Here is a 19,307-nt window from a genome sequence, read left to right on the forward strand (position 1 = left end):
CCTCCCAGGAGGGCCCTGAATCCCAACGGCGATGGAGGCGCCTGTCCCCCCCAGGGTGATTTCTGTGTGCGCCAGCCCCCCTCCCCCACCCCCACTCCCCACCCCCCCTCCGCGTCCTGCTCAGGCGGCTGCGTTTGCACAGGGGTCTGGCTTCTATTCCGCTCAGGTGTGAACAAACCTCCTGCCCGTTTCCTACCCCGCGGGTGTATGGGCTCATACAGAGTGATCGGCCCCAGCCCGGGAAAGGCGGCACGCGGAGGGCAGGAGGTGACACCGCAAGACTGCAGCTGGCGGCGGAAGTGGCTGCGATTAAATCTTTTCTTAGATCTTGGCAGAAGAGGGACTGACCTTGGAGGAAGGAGTTTGGGGATCAGTTTCTCTCTCATTGGTTATTCGAGAGGATGCGTGAGGGAGCCAGGAGGCCAGCGCAAGTGCCGGGGACGCGGACGGGGACGGGGACGGGGCCAAACTTCACCAGGAGCCAGAGGGAGGTGACCGCCCTGAGCCTCGGTTTCCCCAAGGACTCAGGCCTCCTGGGGGCCCTGCAAGCACCCTGCCCCACCCAGGTGCAAGGGCTGGGGGGACGCGGGGCCTCCCGGGCCCTGAGGGAGCAAGGCCCTCGGCCAGGTCAGCCCAGAAGGGGACCCTAGCGACCTCGGGGTCTGAGCCACATTCTGGGAACAAGGAGAAAAAGAGGTGGGACCCAGAACGCACCCAGGAGTGACAGGGCAGCGCTGAGCGTGAGCCACAAGCCGCAGCAGGCCCCACCTGCCCCAGGGGTGGCTCTGCCTGGCTCAGCCCCCCCCCCCCCCCCCCGTCGGGCGCCTAGGACCTGCCCACCCCCTGGGCGATCCCAGCTGGGGCCGGGCAGCCCACCTACCTCAGGGAGGCCGGAAGCTTTCTTCCTCTGCTCGCCCACCTGGGGCCGAGGGCAGGGCACACAGTGGCCCAGTGGCCCCGTAGGTGGGTCCAGGCGGGTGACCCGCTCCGTGCCTCAGTTCCCTCATCTGTAAACAGAGAGTAACAGCAGACTGTCCTCCAGGGGAGTCAGAGACCGGCTCAGTTAAGGGCTGTGAAGGACGGGGACGGGGCACACCGAGGGCCCGCTGGCTACCCCGGGCTCTAGAATGCCCAGGACCCCACTTCCCACCTGGGCTTTTGGTCTCTGCCCTGTGCCCTCGTGCCCCATCCCCTCCGCCCAGAGGCACAGGGACAGGAAGTCGGGGCCAGGGTTGCAGGAGAGAGAGATTCAGGGAGCAGAGGCCGGCCAGGTGGCCGGGGCAGGGGGCCACCCGCTAAGGCCAGTGGAGAGCTGGCCTCCATCCTGCAGCTGCCCCTCACTCGGGGGCCCTGGGTAGTCGCCTCTCCCCGTGGGGCTCCCTTCCCCGCTTTGGGCCAGAAGACCCGGGACCCTTTATGCAGCACATGCCCTGGTTCAAATGACATCAACAGCCGTTCCATTCACCTGTCCGGGGCTCCCCTCCTGCCCTCTTCGACGCGGAGGGAAAGAAGGGGTGACCGGCCGTCACGACAACCGCCTCCGCTCAGCATCACGCACGGAGGCGCAGCCTGACCTGCACGCCCAGTGCCCCGCGGCAGGAAGCGCCCGGCCCCACCTGCTCCAGGTTCTGGGGCGAAACGTATAAAAGACAAAAACAGAACTGGGAGGGCAGGAAGGCGGCCCGTGTGGGCTGGAGCTTCGGGCCGTGGGGACAGAGGAATACGCTTGGGGAAGCCCACGGAGGGCGCACGCTGAGCCCTGGCAGTACAGCCTTCACGGGCCAAGGCCTAGGTTCTTTTTTTTCCCTTTTTAATTTTATTTATTTATTTAAGAGAGAGAGAGAGAGAGAAAGTGAGCACGTGAGCAGGGGGAAAGGCAGAGGGAGAAGCAGGCTCCCTGCAGGGACCCCGACGTGGGACTCGATCCCGGGACCCCGGGGTCGGGCAGTAACACGGGGGGCGCCGCGGCCTCGCAGGAACCCCAGCCCGGACAAGCCCTCTTCGAAGAGACGGTTTGGACACCTTGGGCCTGACGGTTTGGACATCTTGGGCAAATCTGTCTCCGGACGGGCTACCGGACGCGACGGAGGGGGTGTCGGTTTTGTGAAAGACGACAGTGGCCCCGGGGCTCTGGGAGAAAACATCCGTCTGTTGAGACGCACCCGGGAAGGTCGGGCTGAAGCGACGCAACCCGTAGGATCAGCTCTCAAATCTGCGGCGAGATGAGACCACGGGAGCGGGGCCGGGACCGGTCAAGGCCACGGGGGTGGGAGGGGGGCGGCGGTGACCCCCACTGCAGGTAATGAGGGTACGGCCGCCGGGTCCTTCCCCGCATCACTGTCACCGCCTCCGCGGGTCCCCATGCGCCCCTTGCCCCCCTGCTCACGCCCCGAGCCAGCCCGCTTGGACCCCCCCACCCCCCCGGGACCCGCGGGCACCTGCCCTGACTCCTGCCCAGCTCCCCGCTGCCCGCTGCCCGCAGAACAGGGAGGGGGCCTTGCTGCTCCCGCGGGCCCCGGCCTGGCCACCAGGTGTCACTGTTTCCCGCGGGGCCGCCCCTGCTTCTCCATCCCACCCAGGCCAGGCTCGGGCAAGGTGGGGTCCAGCACCTGCTATTGGAGCTGGGTGACCTCCGACCCCAGGCGTACCTGCTCCGAACCTTCCCGGTCGGGGGTCTGCCTTGGAGGGGGGCCGGGCCTCCTGGGCACCCCGCCAGAGATGGGGATCCTCAGGCCACCCCCGTGTCCCTGCGTCAGAAAGCCGGCGGACTCTGGTTCTCTTGTCTGGGAGCCTCTGGTCCCCGGCACAGGGCCACACAGGGAGAGCCACCTCCCCTCTCCTGCGACTCTCTCGGGGCTCTGTCCTGCTGTGATCTGTGGCTGCAGGGAAGGCCCGCAGCGCCCGGGGCTGTGGGGACAAAGCCACACGGGTCCCCCCAGGCCCTCCTGCAGCCCGCCTTGGCCCGGCTGGCCTCTCCCCGTCACATCTTGGCTCACGCGTGCTTCTGCCAGGAGGCCCCGCCGCTCCCGCCTTGCATGTCCTTCCCTGAGGCCACAGCTTCTGGCGGTGACGGGGATGCAGCCCCCTCCCGGCCCCCCTCCGGGTCCCCTCCCAACCGCAGGCTGGAGCAGCGAGGCCGAGCGTCCTCCCCCCGTCGTCCTGTTCACGACTGTTCTTTCTCACACGGTGGACACGGAGGAGACTCTTACTCAGAAGCATGAATTAATGAGGCGAATGTCGGAACCTGTCCTGTCGCTCGGAGGACAGAAATCGGGGGCGGCTCACGGGCTCGTCTGGCCCAGGGGAAATCAGGCAACCTCCTCAGTTCTAAAAAGCCACGGATGCATATTGTCAGGGACCCCGGGCCCACCCGGCTCGGGGACCTCGAGGGCCCCCCGGACTCCGCAGAGGCCGTGCCCCTGCTGGGGTTGGTGCAGCCCAGGGGAGGGGGGGAGCAAGGAGCAGGGGGGAGCTCCCGGGCCCTCCCCATGGGCTCACACAGGCCACCACCGGGTGTGACGACACGGGAGGTGCCGTCTGCAGGGGAGTCTGTGGAGCCGCGGCGCCCAGGGTACCCACCGGGGACGGGGCACAGGGTCCCTCTGCCCGCTGGAGACTCGGGTGCTCAGCCTTAACCACGCTGCTCAGGCGATGGCAGCGGCGGGGCCCTTTGACCCCTGAGGGTGCTGGGAGCCCTCCCGGGGGCCTGCGGGTGGACCCCCTTCTGCACAGCAGGTGAGCAACAGCTCCCTGCATGTCAGGCCGAGCCCATGAAAATAAATCTGCTCTAGAAGCACCGTGGACAGTGTCGGTGCCAGCTGCAGGTGACCCGAACGCGCCTGCTCCCTGCCCAGCCCCCGGAGGCGGACAGTGGCTGCTGCGGCCGTACCATCCGTCACGTGGCTTAAGAAATCGTTTCTTCGTCCTCTCATTAAAAAATAAATAAATGAATAAATTGAGGGGCACCCAGCTGGCCCCGTCGGTAGAGTGCTCGACTCTTAATCTCAAGGTTGTGAGTTCGAGCCCCACGGTGGACGTAGAGTTGACTTTAAAAAAATTAAAATCTGGGATTCCTGGGTGGCTCAGCCGTTTGGTGCCGCCTGCAGCCCAAGGTGTGATCCTGGAGACCCGGGATCGAGTCCTGCATCGGGTCCCTGCTTGGAGCCTGCTTCTCCCTCTGCCTGTGTCTCTGCCTCTCTCTCTCTCTCTCTGTCTCTCGTAAATAAATAAATCAATAAATCTTTTTTTTTTAATTAAAATATTTTTTAAAAAATTGGAATGGAAGAGACCGACAAAGCCCGAGTGTCCGGGAGCACTCTGGAGGAGCCCGTGATCGCGTGTGGCCCTGCTCTGCTGTGTCCTGCTGCCGGGGACCCGAGAGTGTTCTGGCGCCGACTCCACCCAGATGCCAGCCTACTGCCAACGACTGCGGGGACGCAGGCGAACATCTGGCAACGTGAGCATGAGAAAGTGACAGCCTCCCATTCTGAAAGCGGCTTGGTGGAAATACGGGGCTTCTAGGCGTTTCATCTGTTTTGAATTTGTTTCGTTCTTTTTCAAAATTATTTACAGTGCGTGCATAAATACCTTTATCTTTTTTTTTTTTTTTAAGATTTTATTTATTTATTCATGAGAGACACAGAGAGAGGTAGAGACACAGGCGGAGGGAGAAGCAGGCTCCCTGCAGGGATGCGGGACTCGATCCCGGGACGCCGGGGTCACACCCTGAGCCGAAGGCGGACGCCCACCCACAGAGCTCCCGGGAGGGGGGGGCCTGAACACCTTTGCCTTAACCTCTGCTGTGAAAGTGCATCCAGGGAGGCACTGCATTCATTTTCCCGGGAGAAGGCCCCGGAAGAGCAGAGCCCACTGGGTGTTGGAAAGCACCAGGGTGCGGGGGCTGGTGGCCGTCGCTGGCAGAGATGCAGGCGAGGGCGGGCACCCACAGCCCGGCCCCAGACAGAGCCCGTGGGGGGCGTGCGGCCTGGATCTGGGCCCGGGCCCAGAAGAATCTACCCATTCAGCTCCTCTGCGGCATCCACACCCAGCCCCCCTCTAGAAAGTGGCCGCCTTTAGGGGAACAGATGCCCACAAAGCCCTCAGCGACGGTCAGCCGTGGAAGGGCCGTGGGACAGGTCGGGTGTCTGCGGGGCGGGGGCCAGTCTGTGCAGCCGCCGGGGGATCTGGGCCTTTTCCCGCGAGAGCCGGCCTGTGCCCAAACTCCCTCCCCTTGTGAGGACACCAGTCCCGGACGGCGGTCACATTCGCCGGGACTAGAACATCTATTTGGGGAGGACACCATCCACCCGATGGCACCCGGAAGCCCTGGAGATGTGAGCATGGCAGGATTTTGCAGCAGTGGGTGCGGCGGCTTGGGTGCAGGCACGTGGCAGCCGCCCAGCCCCAGTGGACCCGCACGTCCCCACCCGCCCTGAACAGCGTCCTCTTGGCCAGCCCGACCTGGCTTGGATGTGGGTCGTCTCAGAGAAGGCGGAGCTGAGTCGTCCTGGCCTGGGCATCTCGCTCAGGCTTGTGGGGCCTCACATCCCTGGAAGTCTGAGTCCTGGGGGCCCGAGGAGCATGACAGGGGCCAGAGACACTGCAGAGGAGGCCCCTGTGTCCCTGGCAACCCTGGGCTCCCCGGTCACCGTGGCCCTGATTTTAGATGAGGACACTGGGCGCAGAAGGGGCAAGCAGCTGCTCAGGCTGCGCCCTGGGGGGCCTCTAGGTACCCACCCCCGACCCCACCACCTCCCAGGAGAGGCCGTGCCCCTGCTCTCTGCGCCCCATGCCGAGCCTGCCCACGGGCCTGTGGTGGGGGCTCCCGGGAGTCCCGAGGATGGGGTCAAGGGCTTCTCTCCTGAGGACCGAGAGTGGATTCCGCGGGCCCCACCCCTGCTTCCCCAGCCTCAACCCTCGGAACCCTAAGGAGAGCTCACCTGGCTCGTGCGGCGGACAGAGTGCTAGAGGTCACCGCAGGTGAATCCCTGACGTAGCTCCTGAGCCCTTCCGCAGTTTAGGGGCCGTGCCCAGACTCCGAGGAGGCCACCTCCAGGTACCCCAGGCGTCTCCCTCCCCACCTGGAAGGGGTGCCTCAGGCTGACAGGGGGAGGCATGGGGGGCGGGCAGTGCTCCGGGGAAGGGTCTGGGGTCCTAGACATCCCTTTGCTCCCTGGCCTTGGTGGGCAAAGCATCTTGGTCCCCGGAGCTGCAGAGAGACGCGCATGGGGTGACCCAGGAGGGCCGCGCTCAGACACGCAGGCTGGGGTTAGGAGGGCGGCCGGGGTGGGGGCTGGTGCCACTGGTGCCGCGGGTCTCGCCGTGGGCCCCTCCCTGGGGCCCGATCTCAGCGCCTCCGGAGGACCCACCGTGGGAGGAACACCCCGGGGGCAGGGCGGGGGGAGGGGAGCCAGGCCCGCCTCCCAGGAGGACCCCGGGGCCCCAGGAAGCCCACGAGGAAGGCCCTGAGGGGCGCCTCTCACGCCAGCACCGGTTGGGGTGCAGGAGGTCGAGGGGCCCCGGTGGGCAGGCGGGTCCTGGGGGTGGGGGCCGGGCCTCGAGGCCGCCAGAGCTCCCGAGAACTCTTCCGGAGGATGTGCTGCCCGGGTTCCACAGCCCTCGTGCTGAATTTCGGTGGCGTTAAGGCTCGTGGTGACGCCGCCCGGCGGCCCGGCCACACCTGCGCCTGTGGCTCCCGGCGTGGACGGCACCCGCGCCGCCCTCTGATTCCTGCCCAGAAGCTGAGCCGCCTCCCGGGTGGGGGCCTGGGCGGCCCTGGCTGCTGCTGGGCTCAGGGCAGCACCCAAGGCCGAATGTCACTGAAGAAGCCCGCTCAAGCGTGACCTAGGAATCGACTCAAATGTGTCTCGACGGCAAATCCGGTCGAGCTGGCACAGCCGCCCCGCGGGGAGGGGCGCCGGGGTTTGGGGGCCACGGAGGGCATGGGGTGTGTGGGGGGCAGGGGACCCCAGGGGGTATGGGGGCGCGGGAGGCACGGGGGGCGCGGGGGGGCGTGGGGGGCGTGGGGACTGCGGGGGGGCATGGGGACCCCGGGGGGCTCAGGGGGCGCGGCTGCCTCACGGGGTCACCGGCCGGCAGGAGGCTCCGGGTGGGACGGCCACCAGCCCGAGTCGCCCTGCATCGCCACTACTGTCGCATTATGAACCCAACAGCAGCCCAGAGCCCCCAGGTGGCCCCACCCCCAGGAGGCCCCGAGATGCACGGAGCCGGCACCTGGGGAGCCCCAGGGATGCTCAGTCACGGCTGCTGGAGCTGCTCCGCCCCTTGCACATGTGTGTGAGCAGCTCTGGGTCACGTCGCGTGGGCGGGGCCTAGTCCCGTGTCCCCCCCACCCCGTGCCCGCTCCCCTGCACGCGGGACTCCCCGTCGCCCTCGACGCCCCGCTGCTGCTGCCCGGCCCAGGCTCCCGGGCCTTCCCTGGGGGCAGGCATTTCACACTGGGCCCTGTGTCCTGCACCCCAGGGTGCCGGGTGCCGCAGGGGCGCAGCTCGGCGGGGAGCAGGGGTGGTGCCGATCGGTGTGTCAGGGCCCGCGACACCCGTCACCCCCAGCTAAGCACAGGCTCTCACGACGCTCCCCGCGGGGACCTGCTCCTGCCGCCCAGGCTGACCGTCCCTCCCCAGCTGGGACCCGGCGGGCTGGGACGCTGAGCCCGGGGCCCCCAACTGGCCCTTGCTGCCCGCCACCGCTCGGCAGGCTGCCCCTGGCTGCGGGCGTAGAACGGAGCGTCCTCAGGCGCCCGGCCGGAGCGGGCAGTTATCACAGCTGAGGTCGCCGCCCGCCTGGAGCCCCGAGGGGACAGGGGGCACGCACCCTGCCCCCGCCCCCAGGGCCCGGCATCGGGCGAGCACGGCCGCCCTCCGGGGTGGGGCTGACACCGCCTGCACCTGGCCAGGGGGCCTTTATCTCCAGCCTGCAGACACAGAGGTCGCTCACCTGCCCGGCCGCTGGCTGTCCTCGCGGGCTTCCTGGGCTCCCAATCGCCTCGCGGCCTGAGGAAACGCCTCTCGGGATTGCAACAGCCCCCTCCCGGTGACGCCAACTCCGCGCATCTTCCTGTTTGGGAACGAGGCACACCCCCTCCTGGTTTCCCTGGGCTGCACCCACCCACCCGCCTGCCAGGACTGGGCCCGGGCTGCCCCCCCACGTGCCGTGCCCACACGCGGTGCTGTCCAACGTGGGGTCCTGCCCGGGGCGGGGCGGGCAGGCTGCAAACCGCATGACGCATGTGGCATGAGGCTTGTGGTGGAAGGGCCGGCAGGGGACTCCACGCGGGGGAGATGACTCCCTGGACAGGAGGCTGGGCCACAGCCCCGAAGGAAGGGCCAGCAGGGCTGGACAAAGGGGGACAAGCGTTCCCGGCAGAGGGAACGGTCCCTGCAAAGGCCACAGATGCACTTGTTAGCCTGGAGTGATGGGGGCTGTGCCTGGGGGGGTGCAGCCCCTTGGCTGGGAGGGAGGATGGACCCAGGGGAAGGGGTGTGGTCACCGAGGGGACGAGCCCGGCCCAGGGGGCTGTGGGCAAGGAGCGGGGGCAGCGGCTGAGCCGAGGGGAGCGGCCCCTGTCCTGGCAGACAGGACATGCCCGTGGTGGTCAGCTCGGGTGGAGCTGGCTCCACACCGTGACTCCAGAGCCCAGGGCTGCACGGATGTCCCAGACGCCACGGCGGGGCAGGACCCGAGACGGCCGGCTGCATCGGGGGGCCTCTAGCTGTGGGGGCCTCCCCGCGTTGTTCTGGGCTCCCTAGTTTCCTCTGCGTCCTCCCAGTTCTCCCACTCCCCCTTGACCTTCCCCTGGCAGCCCCTGGGGTTCTCCTCCCCGCCCCCCCATCTCTACGAGGCTCTCAGCTCCCTGGGCCTGTGCAGACCCCGGGACTCCCCTGGCCCACCCTCCCCCCGCCCGGTGAGGGCCCTGCTCTTCTTGCCGACACTGCACCAGATGGAGCAGCCAGGCTGGGCCTGGTCCAGAGGGAGTAGTGCTGGGGGCAGGGAGGGCCGGGGGGGGGGCAGGAGGGGGCTCCTACGCAGCCTTCCTGTGCTGGGGGGGCCCAGCCTCCCACGGCACATGTGCCCGAGGCCAGCTGGGGCCTCACCTTCCCGGGCCGCCCTGGGCTGCCTGGCTGGCGTGGGGGCCCGGGCCCTCTGCCCGCTTCTTTGCCCATCAGACGACAGAGCACCACCTCTCCGGCAAGGCCGTGCAAGTCCCCGGGGGCCAGACCATGGCCAAGGCTCCTGGGTCCCCACAGCCCTGGGATGCCTGACAAGCCCAGAGCCGGCACCAAGAGCTGGATGAAGGGATTTGGCTGAGCTGGGGATCCAGTCGTCACCGGGGAGGGGCACGTGCCAGGCCCCAGGGGACGGTCCTGCGTCCTCCATCACCGTGAAGCCTCCTGCAGGAAGCCCTGAGGTTCCCCTGGTCACTAAGGCCCGCGGTGCCAGAGCCCCGAGCACAGAGCGGGAGGACGCACTCGCCCCAACCAGGCCCCCTTGGGAGCGACGAGCAGTATTGGTGCTGCTCAGGGAACGGCCAGTGGGCGCCCCCTCCCCCGGTTCCTGGCAGCAGAGGCTTTTCTGACTCCCTGGGACACTAGTGGCTCCGCTGTACAGGTGTCTCCGCGTGCAGGTGTCCCCGCAGCACAGGTGTCCCTGCCTCAGCTGGCCCTGGCCCCTCTTCCTGCTTCTTGACTTACATTTATTCTACCCACTCAGCGGGCAGAGAAGGCTCCGCAGGCAAACATGGCCTTGGTTACACGAGAGAACACCAAACCTCAGGGCCCTTGGGAACGAGAGGCACAGGGAAGGACCAGGAGGCACATGTCCTCCGTGTGAGCGTGCGCATGCACACTCGTGCGTCTACACACACGGGGCAGACGTGTCTCCTAAATTGAGCCTTTCCCTTAGCTCAGCAGACTGTGGCCCCTAAGCCGAATCGGGCCCACCGCTTGTTTTTACAAATAAAGTTTTATTGGCACCCAGCAACCCCACCGCAGCCACTCTTGCACCATCACAGCAGGCCTGAAGCCTCCATACAGCCTGTAGGGCCTGCCAAGCTGGAAATATTTGCTCTCTGATCCTTTAAGAAAAACTTTGAGCCCCCCTGAGCCCCGCAGGACCCCCTTGGCTGGGGCCGGGCACCTGACAGCCTAGAGGAGCCGGGAGGAGCTCGAGGGCAGAGGACAACTTGCCAAGCTCTGTTTTTCATTCACTGGACTCTGGAGGCTCCTCCCCGCAGCAAGGGTTCAACACCCCGGCTGTCAGGCCCTGACGTCCGTCCGGGAGAAGCGTCAATAAAGGGTCAGGTACCGGCGGCAAACAACGCAAGGCAGAGGGCGTAGCGGGAGCCCATCGACCGCCTTGCCTTTGGACGCCCCACAAGGCCCTCTGGGAAATGTTCCGAGCGCTGGCCAGGGCCAGTGTGGCCCTGGGGCCACAGGCGGCAGGTTGGGTGCGGACCATGGCCTCCCAGCAGCTGCTGGTGGCCCCCCCGAAGGCCCTGCTCAAGCCCCTGTCCATCCCGAACCGGCTTCTGCTGGGGCCCGGCCCTTCCAACCTGGCCCCGCGCATCCTGGCGGCCGGAGGGCTGCAGATGATCGGGCACATGCACAAGGAGATGTTCCAGGTAGGACGTCCAGGGGGGCGCAGCGGGCGCCCCGGCCTCCTCCGTGGGCGAGGGCAAGGGGCACACGGCTGACCTGCACGCCCCTGCCCGCAGATCATGGATGAGATCAAGGAAGGCATCCAGTACGTGTTCCAGACCAAGAACCCCCTGACCCTGGCCGTCAGCGGCTCGGGACACTGCGCCCTGGAGGCCGCCCTGTTCAACCTCCTGGAGCCGGGCGACTCCTTCCTGGTCGGGGCCAATGGCATCTGGGGGCAGCGGGCCGCGGACATCGGGGAGCGCATCGGTACCGGATGGGCCGGGGGTGGGCTGCGGGCTCCTGACCTTCCCCGAGCCTCCTGGGCTGACCCGTCCGCGCTCCCTGCGAGGGCTCTCCCCGCCTCGTGCCTCCACCTCCCCGCCAGGCTGGCTGCTGGCTTCTCCAAGTGGGCATTGGGGTGCTCGAGAGACCCCCGTACCTTCCAGGCTCCCAGCGTGCAAGGACAGGCGTCCCCGGAGCACGTGGGGAGGCAGCGCCGCGGGGAGCCCCAGCTCCCGGCACAAACCCGACAGGCCCCGCGGCTCTCCTGGGCTGAGGCGTCGCCCCTGCTCTGGGACAGGACAGGGTTTCAGAGGCCGAAAGCCCCTCCCAGCATCGCAGAGTGCAGGGGCGCAGAGGAGGTCGGCACCTCCGGAGGAAAGCTTTTGAGGAGCAGGAGCGTGCGGGGGTTTAATGATTGACCTCGGCCTTTGGCAACAGCCCGCAGCTCCTGCACCGTCAGCTCCACACATGGCCGCACTCCGTCCTGGTTAATGGACAGCCCCCAGGGGCCTAAGGGGTCCCCCCCCTCACCTGGTCCCCTCGAGTCCACACACTGGTTTGCAGAGGGAGGCGTCCTGGGGCACAGGTGGGGCTCGGGTGACCTCAGGCTCCCGCCCTCCAGAGGCTCTGCCCCAGCCTGCACCTGGCCTTGGGCTCCCCCCGGGGCTCGAGTGGTCCTGGGGCTCCTCCCTCCTCCAGAAGGCAGGGGGCCGCGGGGGGTGCACGGGGGTCCCAGAGGGGGCGGCCCAGGGCCTGCGTCCTGAGCCCCCACTCACCTGTTCTCCTCCACTCGGCCACCGAACGGTGCTCGACGGCACAGTCCACCTGGCTGTGTGCAAAGGCTGGCTGGCTTCGCGGGTGGGGGGCCTGGCTGGGCTCCGGGAGGCTAGGCCGGGGCAGGGGCCGTGCAGCCGAGCCTGAGCACTCTCCCCCCTGCACCCCGGAAACCTCGGCTCACAGACAGCAGCCTCGCTGAGCACCCCTCACCTTCCTCTCCTCTCCGGCTTTGGGCCAGGGTGGGGGGCACCCGCCCCCACAGGCTCCCACAGGCTCCCACAGGCTCCCACAGGCTCACCACTCTGTGCCCCTCCCTAGGAGCCCGGGTGCACTCGATGGTCAAGGACCCTGGAGACTACTACACGCTGCAGGACGTGGAAGAGGTGGGGGGCTCGTCCGTCCTGGGGAGGGACCAGCAGACGGGGGCTGGTCGCTGGCCCTCAGCCCCTCCCAGCACCAGGTGACCGGGCGCAGGGGACATCCCAGACCTGGGAGCCGGTGGAAAGCCTGATAGGGAGGGTTCTGTGTGGCAGGGAAACTGAGTCAGCAGCCCAGTCGCGTGGGGGATGTGGGGGGTGGGACGTGCCGAGGCCAGTCCCTCCCCGTCAGGAAAGGTGCGCCCCAGGCAGCCCGGACCCTGTGCCAACCGGGCAAGGTCCCTGTAAGGGAGCCCCCGCCCCAGGCCAGGTGCCAGCCCAGAGCTCCCCGGACGGGGACCAGGCGCGTCCAGCTGCCGCCCCCGGGTCTGTCTGCCACGCGGGGGGCGGGGGTGTGGGGGCGGAGCCGGCCCTGCCCAGGGCCCACGCGCTGCCACCGCCCGCAGCCGTCCCGTCTGTGCCTCCCTCTGTCCCCTCAGGGCCTGGCCCAGCACAAGCCAGTGCTGCTGTTCCTGACGCAGGGGGAGTCATCGTGCGGCGTGCTGCAGCCCCTGGACGGCTACGGGGACCTCTGCCACAGGTGAGGACAGCCCCCACCCCCGGCCTCTAGCCTCCCGCCGCGTCACTCAGTGCCGGGCACTGTCCCCGGGCGTCGTCTGCTAGACCGAGCCTGGGCTGCGACCCCCGGGCCGTCCTCCTCCCCTCTGTGCCCACCGTGGGATATGCTTTACGCCTGTGAAAAGAATTTTTTTTAGGTAATCTCTGTGCCCAGCGTGGGGCTCAAACCCACGGCCCTGCCATCCTGCCATCGAGTCCCACACTCCACCTACTGAACCAGTCAGGTGGCCCCAGGCCATTTTTTTTTTTTTTTCTAAATTTCTAAGAAAATGTGGAGATGGAGGAGAGTCAGAGCTCCGGACCGGGGCTGGACTCTGTCCCCCTGGGCTCTGCCTGCACAGTCGGCACACCGGGCCCTCACATGCCCCAAGGTCCCCGCGTTGACACCTGCTCCGCCCCCGCGCAGCCGCTTCCCACACGGAGCTGGGTCTGGGGTCCGGGGGTGGGGTGGTCCAGGAGGAGCCTCCCAGGCTTCCTCACTGGCCTTCTGGAAGTTCCCAGGGGCCCCCGGGAGCCCAGAGTCAGACGCCTCCCTGCTCCCCTCCACTGCCCTGCACCCCCAGGTACAAGTGCCTGCTCCTGGTGGACACCGTGGCAGCCCTGGGCGGGGTCCCCATCTACATGGACCAGCAAGGTAAGGCCCGGCCCCGTCACCCCGGCCACTGCGGCCCTGGAGGGAAAGGCTCCGTCGGCAGCGCCCGCAAGCCCGCCATCGGCCCACTGTGGGCTCCGGGCGGGACGGGACCCACCAGCTAATCGACACCCAGCGTCTGTGGGGGCCGTCAGCCCCCGATGTGGGCGGCAGGCGGGAGGGAGAAGCTCCTCCAGCACCTGGAGAGGCGCGGGCCCCCAGGAGTGGGCGGGGGACGTGCCAGGCTGGGCCGCAGTGTCCCCGTCGGCCGGTCACACGCCGTGAGTCCCGTGTGCAGGGTTGGCCCCGTGGGCTCAGCATCTCCCCGCAGCGGGAAGTCCGAATCCCCAGCTGCTCAGCAGGGCGCTCCCCAGAACCCGCTCCACCCGGGAGCTCCGTGCAGGGCCCACCATGAAGGGACAGGCTTGGGGGGGGGGCCCTGGAGACGCATTGCCGGGTGGCGAGGCCGTCCCCAGGATGCCCACACCGCGACCCCGGGCGACGAGGCTCCGGCCCACGTCCCGGGAGACAGTGCAGCCCAGAGAAGCCGACGTGGGGCCCAGGGCGCCCTCCGCACCTTTGCGCTCTGTATCGGAGTCCGTAGACCCCAACGTAAGGTCGGGGAGCGTCGGCCACGTGCGTGGAGGCGCCCGGCCAGCAGGGTCCCGACTACGTGACCAGCCACGGCTCGCCTCTCTCCTGGCGGTGGCCCCTCGGTTCTCGCCGGGCTCGCGCTCTCAGGAGTTAGGCCTACAGAGCGTTCCGGGCCAGGTGACCTCGGGTGCACATTCGGTGGCCGCCACGGGCCCGCGCAACCCTCACACCACGTGCGGGGTTTCTCCGCACCAAGCAGACCGCACGTGGGGGGCCTGTGGCTTAACTCAATCTCCCCGAGACGGCGTCAGGTCGCTGTGGCTTAACCCAATCCCCCCGAGACGGCATCAGGTCGCGTAGGTAGAGCGTTGAATCCAACAGGAGCGTCCACCCTGCTTCGGACAGCTCTCCGCTTTGGACCTGCCGGGTGGGCACCCCCGCCCCACGGTCCCACCCGCGGGGAGCGGCCCCCAGGAGCACACGCCCCGCCTCTCCACAGGCATTGACGTCTTGTACTCGGGCTCCCAGAAGGTCCTGAACTCGCCTCCAGGGACGTCCCTCATCTCCTTCAGTGACAAGGCCAAGTGAGTGACCCGGGGTCCCCGCCTGGGGCTGGATGAGCAGTGAGGCCGGGTGGCCCCCGAGGAGGGAAGGGCAAGGGACCAAGGGCTCCTTGGGCGGTGCTCAGGCAAAGGACTGCTCACGGCCCACCCGGGACACCCCGGACAGGTGCGCCGGAGCTCCGAGGCCACAGGCTGGTGGCAGCCAGGGCGCCGTGAGGGTCGGGGGTGTGAGGCCAGCTCCATGAGGCTCCTCCCGGAGCCCGGGCTTGGGGTGGGGATGCAGGGCCTGGCATTAGGGAAGCTTCCCAGCCTCAAGCGAGGACGGGGTCCAGTGCCCGTCCCCCAGGCCTCCACCCCCGGCTCAGCGTCCTGGAGCCGATGCACAAGCCGCTCCAGGGGGTGGACGTGGGCCAGCTCTGTCCGGCAGCCCCCGGGGGCCCCCACGTCCCTGGCGTCCAGACCCCACGCCGGGCCAGGCTGGGATGGGGCACGGGCCCCAGCAGATGACTGCCGTCAGCTGCCCTTGGCCGTTCACTGGCTCAGAGACAGTCCTCGAGGGGTCAGGGCTTGTGGGGGGCGTGGTGGGAGGGGCTGTGCTGAGCCCGAGCCGAGCTCGCGTGGGCAGCGGCCCCGTCTGTTCGCAGCCGTCTGCAGAGCAGGTGTACGGAGCTCCAGGACGGCTGCGTTACCCGCGGCCTGAGAGCAGACGGGCCCCCGGGGCGCAGGGCCGGGGTCCCGGGGGCCTCACCCCGCCTCGCCGGCTCACTTCCGCGGAACAGGCCGCCTCCCGAGCCGGCCCCAGGCGCTCCAGCCGGACAGACGGCGGCGCTCAGGCTGCTCCTTCCCTCGCAGGAGTAAGATCTACGCTCGGAAGACGAAGCCCGTCTCCTTCTACCTGGACATGAAGTGGCTGGCCAACATCTGGGGCTGCGACGACCAGCCCAGGGTGTGAGGAGCGCGGGGCTGGGGCCGGGCCGCGGCTGGTGGGGGCCTGGGGTGGCTGCCCCCCACTTCCAGGCTGCAGTCCAAGCCCGGAGCCCGGCCAGAGCCCGAGGACTCAGCGGCGTCGGCCAGCGATGCCGCGACTCGGTTCCCCACGCCCCCCGGGGCCCTCCCCAGCAGCACGGCCCCACCACCCTCCCCGGCCCTGTCCTCTCGGGGGGACCCGGCCCTGCCACATGTTCCCCCTGCGGAGTCTCAGTTTACCCGCCCCCCAAAGAGAGGGGCTGAGCAGGGGCTCCTTGGGGGGGGGGGTGGTTCAGCTTCAGGCCAAGGCACCTTACGGCGCACACGGGGCCGGGGGCTCCAGGAGGTGCGCTCTCCTGGGCGGGCCCCGTGGCCTCTCGGGGCTGCTGGGGCGAACCGAGGCCGGGTGGGGGGCTGCCGCGCTGGACCGAGCTGCTCCTCTCGCCCCAAGTCTGATTCCCCAACTGGACAGCGGCGCCCGGCAGTGGGCTGGACCCGTTGCCAGAGAGCCCGGCCCCCCGCCCCCACCCGGTGACGCTGCCCCCCGCCCCGCCTTCCAGGTATCATCACACCACCCCGGTCATCAGCCTGTACAGCCTGAGGGAGAGCCTGGCCCTCATAGCGGAACAGGTGAGCGCGGGCGGGAGCAGCGGGCAGCAGGGCCTGGCAGGTGCAGGACCCCGGGGCGGGCGCCATGAGCTCCCGGGAGCCCCTGGGCGGGGGCTGGTGGCCTCTGGGGCCCCTGCTCCTGACTCCCTGCAGCCCCTCGGGGGACTCTCAGGGCTGCTTGGGGGGCCGGGCGGGCCTGGGATGTGGACCAGAAGCGCTGAGGGTACGTGCGGCAGAGCCAAGTGCAGCGGGGTGGGGCCGAGAGGGGGCGGCCCACGGAGCAGGTCCTGGGAAGACGGGTCCCTGTGTCGCTCCGAAGCCCCCTCCTCTCCCGTGGCCACCTCCCCACCTGCAGGGAGGTGCTCCCACCTGCCCATCACCAGGGGCCACGGGCCCCATCCGCCGCCTGGGTCCCCACCGGCCCCCCCAGACCCAGACTATTTCCACTGCCCTGAGGCGGCTCGAGGTCCGGTCACTGGGGGCTCAGGGGCTCCCAGGGGTGTCAGAGGCCAGGCCGGGAGGGGAGCCCAGGGGCGCTCTGTGGTCTCAAGCTGCGCCCCCAGCACGAGAACCAGCTTCCCCCCCCACCACGGAGGGAGGCACCCCACCCCGCCTCCCCCCCCTGCCCTCCCCGGCCCGCCCACTGGTGCCCTCTGCCCACCCAGGGTCTGGAGAACAGCTGGCGGCAGCACCGGGAGGCCACGGCATATCTGCATGAGCGCCTGCAGGGGCTGGGTCTGCAGCTCTTCGTGAAGGATCCCGTAAGGAGGGCAGCAGGGTGGAGGGTGGGGAGGCCGAGGGCAGGGGTGGGGGACGGGGGCAGGGGGCAAGGGGCGGGGACAGGGCGTGGAGGGCGGGGAGCAGGGGGCGGGGGCCAGAAGTCAGGGGGTGGAGGATGAAGGCAAGGGGCGGGGAGGGGGTGGGGGGACAGAGGGCAGGGGTAGGGGACAGGGCATGGAGGGTGGGGAGCAGGGGTGGAGGAGACGGGATGGGGGAGGAGGGCAAGGGGCGGGGGAGGGGGCGGGGGCCAGAGAGGACAGGGGCAGGACGCAGGGCGGGGGCAGGGGCAGGGAGAGCACGTGGGGCAGGGGGAGCCGCTGCGCAGCCCCCTCTGAACGGACCCAGTCCTGTGGTCGCCGGGCGGTCACTGTCACGGTCACAGCTCCCGCCTGGAGTCTTTCCGGGTGATCTCTGAGCCCAGGATGCCCGTCGGCCTCCAGGGCCTGCAGTCCAGGGGTGGGGGGCGGAGGCTCCCGTTTCCCTGAGCCTGGGGGCTGTGACTGGCCCGAGGGGACAGACGCACGGGCGCGGGGAGCTGGTGGCCGCACTCCCCGGGCCCCTTCTAGTGCTGGCCCCGAGCCGTCGCGTGTCCCGCAGGCCGCCCGGCTGCCCACCGTCACCACCGTGGCCGCGCCCGCCGGCTACGACTGGAGAGACATCGTCAACTACGTCATGGACCACTTCGACATCGAGATCACGGGCGGCCTTGGGCCCTCCGTGGGGAAGGTGAGGGGACGCGGCGCCCTGAGGCCGGGCCGGGCGCCGGCCACAGCCACCGGGAAGCTCCTCCCACCCGCCCGGGTCTGGGGGGGCTCCCTGGGGGTGGGGGCGGGGGCGCGTCCAGGGCCGGGTTGACCCCCCGCCTCCGCAGGTGCTTCGGATCGGCCTGCTGGGCTGTAACGCCACCCGAGAGAACGTGGACCGCGTGACCCACGCCCTGCAGGAGGCCCTGCGGCACTGCCCCCGGCACAAGCTGTGACCTGGCCGCCTGCTGCTCCCCGACCTGGAGGGGCCGGGAGCAAAGGACCCTGCCAGCGGGGGGCGGGGGAGCAGGACAGCCGCTGCCCCGGGCGGGCCAGGCTAGCGGGAGGGCGGGACGGCCGCGGCACCTCCTGGAAATGGACCCTGTGGGCTCAGGGCCCACGCGAGCCGCAGCCCCGCACGGCCCCCCTGCCGCGAATCCTCAATAAAGATTCCTCGGTCACCCGTCCTCCTTGTGCGTGGGGGGGCGCCCCTGCCCCCTGGCGGCACCTTTGTCGGGGGTTGCTCGGGGCCGACCCGTGCCTGGGCCTCCCCGGGGCTGCAGGCCGGGTGTGTGGGGCCCGGTCGCTGACCCCGGCCTGCAAGGAGCAGCCTCACATGCCTGCGGGGCCCCCTCGTGACTTGAGTCGCAGACACGCAGGCGCCAACGTGCCCACGGCGCACGGCCCGGACTGCGGCCGGGGAGCTCGCGGCCACACACAGGCGCACAGGCCGGCACAGCGCCGGAGGTCTGGGGGCCCCAGGTGTCCGGCGAGGGCCCCCCTGGGCGCCGGGCCCTCCTGCTTCTCAGCTTGGCCCCCTCGGACCCGCCGTCCCCTGGGCGCCCCCCCACTTGGGCTTTCTGCCCATGCCAGGCTCCCCCTGCTTGTCGCCTGTGGGGCTCTCACATCGGATCCCTCGACCACAGCGCAGCCGCCAGGTCCTCATGGGTCCTAAGGGCCCACGACGCCCAGGGGGACACAGCGGCCCAGCGCGGCCCGAGTCCTCGTGCGGGGCCAGCGTCACCCCCCCGTGTTGGCCAGGCTCCGTGCTCTCCGACGCCCACCCGTCCCCCGCCTGTGCTCTCGGCCACGGGGGAGAGGCCCCGGGTCCAGGAGGGGACGGGCCGAGGGAGGCTCTTCCTGAGAGCAGCGCCGTCCCGGCTGGCGTCCCCGGAGCAGACTCGGCGACCGGAGCCCAAGTGCAGGTGCCCTGGGGCCGGTCCCTTGTGTCCGATCCGGTCCCCGCAGGCCGGTCTTGCAGGTGCTCGTGGGCCTTGCGGAGGGGTCGCACATGGGCACATTCCCGAGTGGCCGCTGCTCTCGCGGGGCACTGGGACACGCCAGCCGGGCCGCCGTCCTGGCATCCGTTCGTCACCTCCGGGGTATTTGCAAGTGGGGGCTGTGATGAGGGTTGCGACGGCTGCTCAGGGAGGCCCCGCCAGGGGAGGCGTGGGGTGGTGGGGACCGCGAAGCGCCTGTAACCCCCACACCCTCGCCAGACGCGCGAGCCCGTCGGCCCCATCCACACCCGCACCCAGGGGTCTTCTCTTCCGGTGGGCGTGGAATCGTCCCCGACTCGGCTTTATCTTCCGCTTCCCCGATGGCAAATCCTACAGAGCCTCCTCGGGTGCCCGCGGCTTTTGGGACTTGTCGGCTCCCGTGTCTTGCTCCTCTTGTGTGATTTTCATGTTTTTATTGTGAACTTACGG

The 19,307-nt window shown here is 69.2% G+C and overlaps 1 protein-coding gene and 1 long non-coding RNA gene across 2 annotated transcripts; one reads left to right on the forward strand and one right to left on the reverse strand.

The window, feature by feature from the left end:
• Positions 1-3,924: 3,924 nt before the first annotated feature.
• Positions 3,925-11,314, reverse strand: LOC144296371 (uncharacterized). Its single transcript, XR_013363522.1, has 4 exons — positions 11,098-11,314; positions 7,957-8,076; positions 5,940-6,843; positions 3,925-5,674 (listed from the first exon to the last, which is right to left on the reverse strand). It is a non-coding gene; the product is annotated as an uncharacterized LOC144296371 (long non-coding RNA).
• AGXT (alanine--glyoxylate aminotransferase) lies at positions 10,268-18,059 on the forward strand. Its single transcript, XM_077869543.1, has 11 exons — positions 10,268-10,639; positions 10,733-10,925; positions 12,036-12,100; positions 12,574-12,674; positions 13,276-13,346; positions 14,437-14,521; positions 15,353-15,448; positions 16,027-16,096; positions 16,741-16,836; positions 17,453-17,581; positions 17,727-18,059. Exons 1-11 carry the CDS (start codon positions 10,409-10,411, stop codon positions 17,832-17,834), a joined length of 1,245 nt encoding a protein of 414 aa, XP_077725669.1. The 5' UTR covers positions 10,268-10,408; the 3' UTR covers positions 17,835-18,059.
• The last annotated feature ends 1,248 nt before the right edge of the window (positions 18,060-19,307 follow it).

Source organism: Canis aureus, chromosome 24 (assembly GCF_053574225.1).
Source record: "Canis aureus isolate CA01 chromosome 24, VMU_Caureus_v.1.0, whole genome shotgun sequence".
NCBI classification, from domain to species: Eukaryota; Metazoa; Chordata; class Mammalia; order Carnivora; family Canidae; genus Canis; species Canis aureus.

Excerpts from the sequence above, each read along its gene's own strand:
- AGXT (XM_077869543.1), top strand. The coding sequence starts at position 10,409 with ATGTTCCGAGCGCTGGCCAGGGCCAGTGTGGCCCTGGGGCCACAGGCG. Across the intron at positions 10,926-12,035 it reads GGACATCGGGGAGCGCATCG|GAGCCCGGGTGCACTCGATG; the intron begins GTACCGGATGGG and ends GCCCCTCCCTAG. Across the intron at positions 12,675-13,275 it reads TACGGGGACCTCTGCCACAG|GTACAAGTGCCTGCTCCTGG; the intron begins GTGAGGACAGCC and ends CTGCACCCCCAG.